General features: G+C 36.1%; 1 protein-coding gene across 1 annotated transcript; it reads left to right on the plus strand.

The window, feature by feature from the left end:
* Nucleotides 1–254: 254 nt before the first annotated feature.
* On the plus strand, nucleotides 255–686 carry LOC149199098 (uncharacterized). The gene has a single exon (XM_089400458.1). The coding sequence runs from the start codon at nucleotides 255–257 to the stop codon at nucleotides 684–686; it is 432 nt and encodes a 143-aa protein (XP_089256584.1).
* The last annotated feature ends 930 nt before the right edge of the window (nucleotides 687–1,616 follow it).

Here is a 1,616-nt window from a genome sequence, read left to right on the forward strand (position 1 = left end):
GGTTTCCTGCAAAAGATAATCGCTGATAATGTTGCTTCCTTTAAGTAAAAAAAGATGATGGAATTATGTGAAAAGTATCATATCGCATTGGAGAATTCAACTGCTTATTATCCACAAGGTAATGGACTGGCTGAATCTTCAAATAAATCATTGGTCAATATAGTCAAGAAGATTTTGGAGGCCAAGAATAAGAAATGGCATAAAAATATTATCAATGCTTTATGGGCAAACAAAGTAACAAGAAATCCATAGGTATGTCACCTTTTCAGTTGGTGTATGGGATTGATACTGTCTTTCCTACTTCTCTTGTTGTCCTGATCATGAAGATTTTGCAAGAAGTTGGCAGCGAACCAAATGATGTGAAGCGAAGAATAAATCAGATGATTCATTTGCAGCAAACTAGGGAGGAAGTATTTCAGAATACTTCTAAACTTCAGGAAAGAATAAATAATATTTATGACCGCAAGACTAAAGTAGATGATTTCAACATGGGGGATATAGTTCTTTGTTGGGATGCACAGAATGAAGAGAAGGGCAAGCATGATAAGTTTGAAAATCTGTGGAAAGGGCCATACAGAATCTCAGCTTTGAGAGGCAAGAATGCCTATCTGCTAGAAGAAATGAATGGACAAGATTATTCAAGGGGAGAAATCAATGGTAGGATTCTCAAGCACTACCTTACTTGATGAATTTCTGAAAATTTTCATTATCATTGTACATACCAATTTACTTTCTTGTCAAAGTGTGAAGTAGTTATCATGGGAGCTTGAAGCCCAAGGAGAAGGCCATAAGGCATCTTTGGCCAGCTGCTGGCCTAAAAGGTTCAGCTTGTTTTTTATTGTCAAATTCATTTCAGTTTGTTGGCCAGTTTTCAGTTTTGAGTTTTGTCTTTTTGTTTTTGACTCCATGCCAAATGGTTCAGGCTACTTGGTCTATGTGTTCTTGACACCTCCTAAAGGTGTTTCCATCCCCAGCTAGAGCCAATTTTACCTTCTGTCAGTCCTTTCAGTCACCAGTGATCAAATATACTCTTTCAAAGTTGTTGGTAGGGTTATTAAGTCAAATTGTTATATTTTCAAATAAATTTTGATGACTGGTTAGTATGTCTAGGTATGTTACTTCTCCCTCCATTTCATGGTCCAATGCCATTTTTGTCATGTCATCACTCATTATGATGAGTCATCAATAAATGTCTTGATCACCATCTCAGTCTCATCTCATGGTCAGTGTCATACTCCATTAGATGTCATTAATAGGTCAAGCCATCAAAATGGTCAAAAGATTCATGACATCACTTATGGTTAATCATTATGGGAATAGTAATTAGGGGAAATAATGTGTTCAAGGAGATTTTGGTTTTTTTCAACATCCTCATTCATACTCCATATACTCCCTCAAGCTTTCCTCATAAATCCCCTCATTCCATCTAAAACCTCTTTTTCCTTGAGAAAATCCTTAAATCCTAAGTCAAAACCCATTTTTCCCTTGGAAACACTCATATTTCATATCCAAATTCCCAAAACTCTAGCCTTAATCCTTTTTCCCTTTGTTCATATTAATTCCCAAACTCTAGCCTTATCCCAAAAGTCCATTTGATACATAAACGCTAGCCAAAT

Source organism: Pinus tabuliformis, chromosome 2_1, assembly GCF_031772625.1.
Source record: "Pinus tabuliformis cultivar Carrire ecotype Pingquan chromosome 2_1, CPIR1, whole genome shotgun sequence".
Taxonomy (NCBI): domain Eukaryota; kingdom Viridiplantae; phylum Streptophyta; class Pinopsida; order Pinales; family Pinaceae; genus Pinus; species Pinus tabuliformis.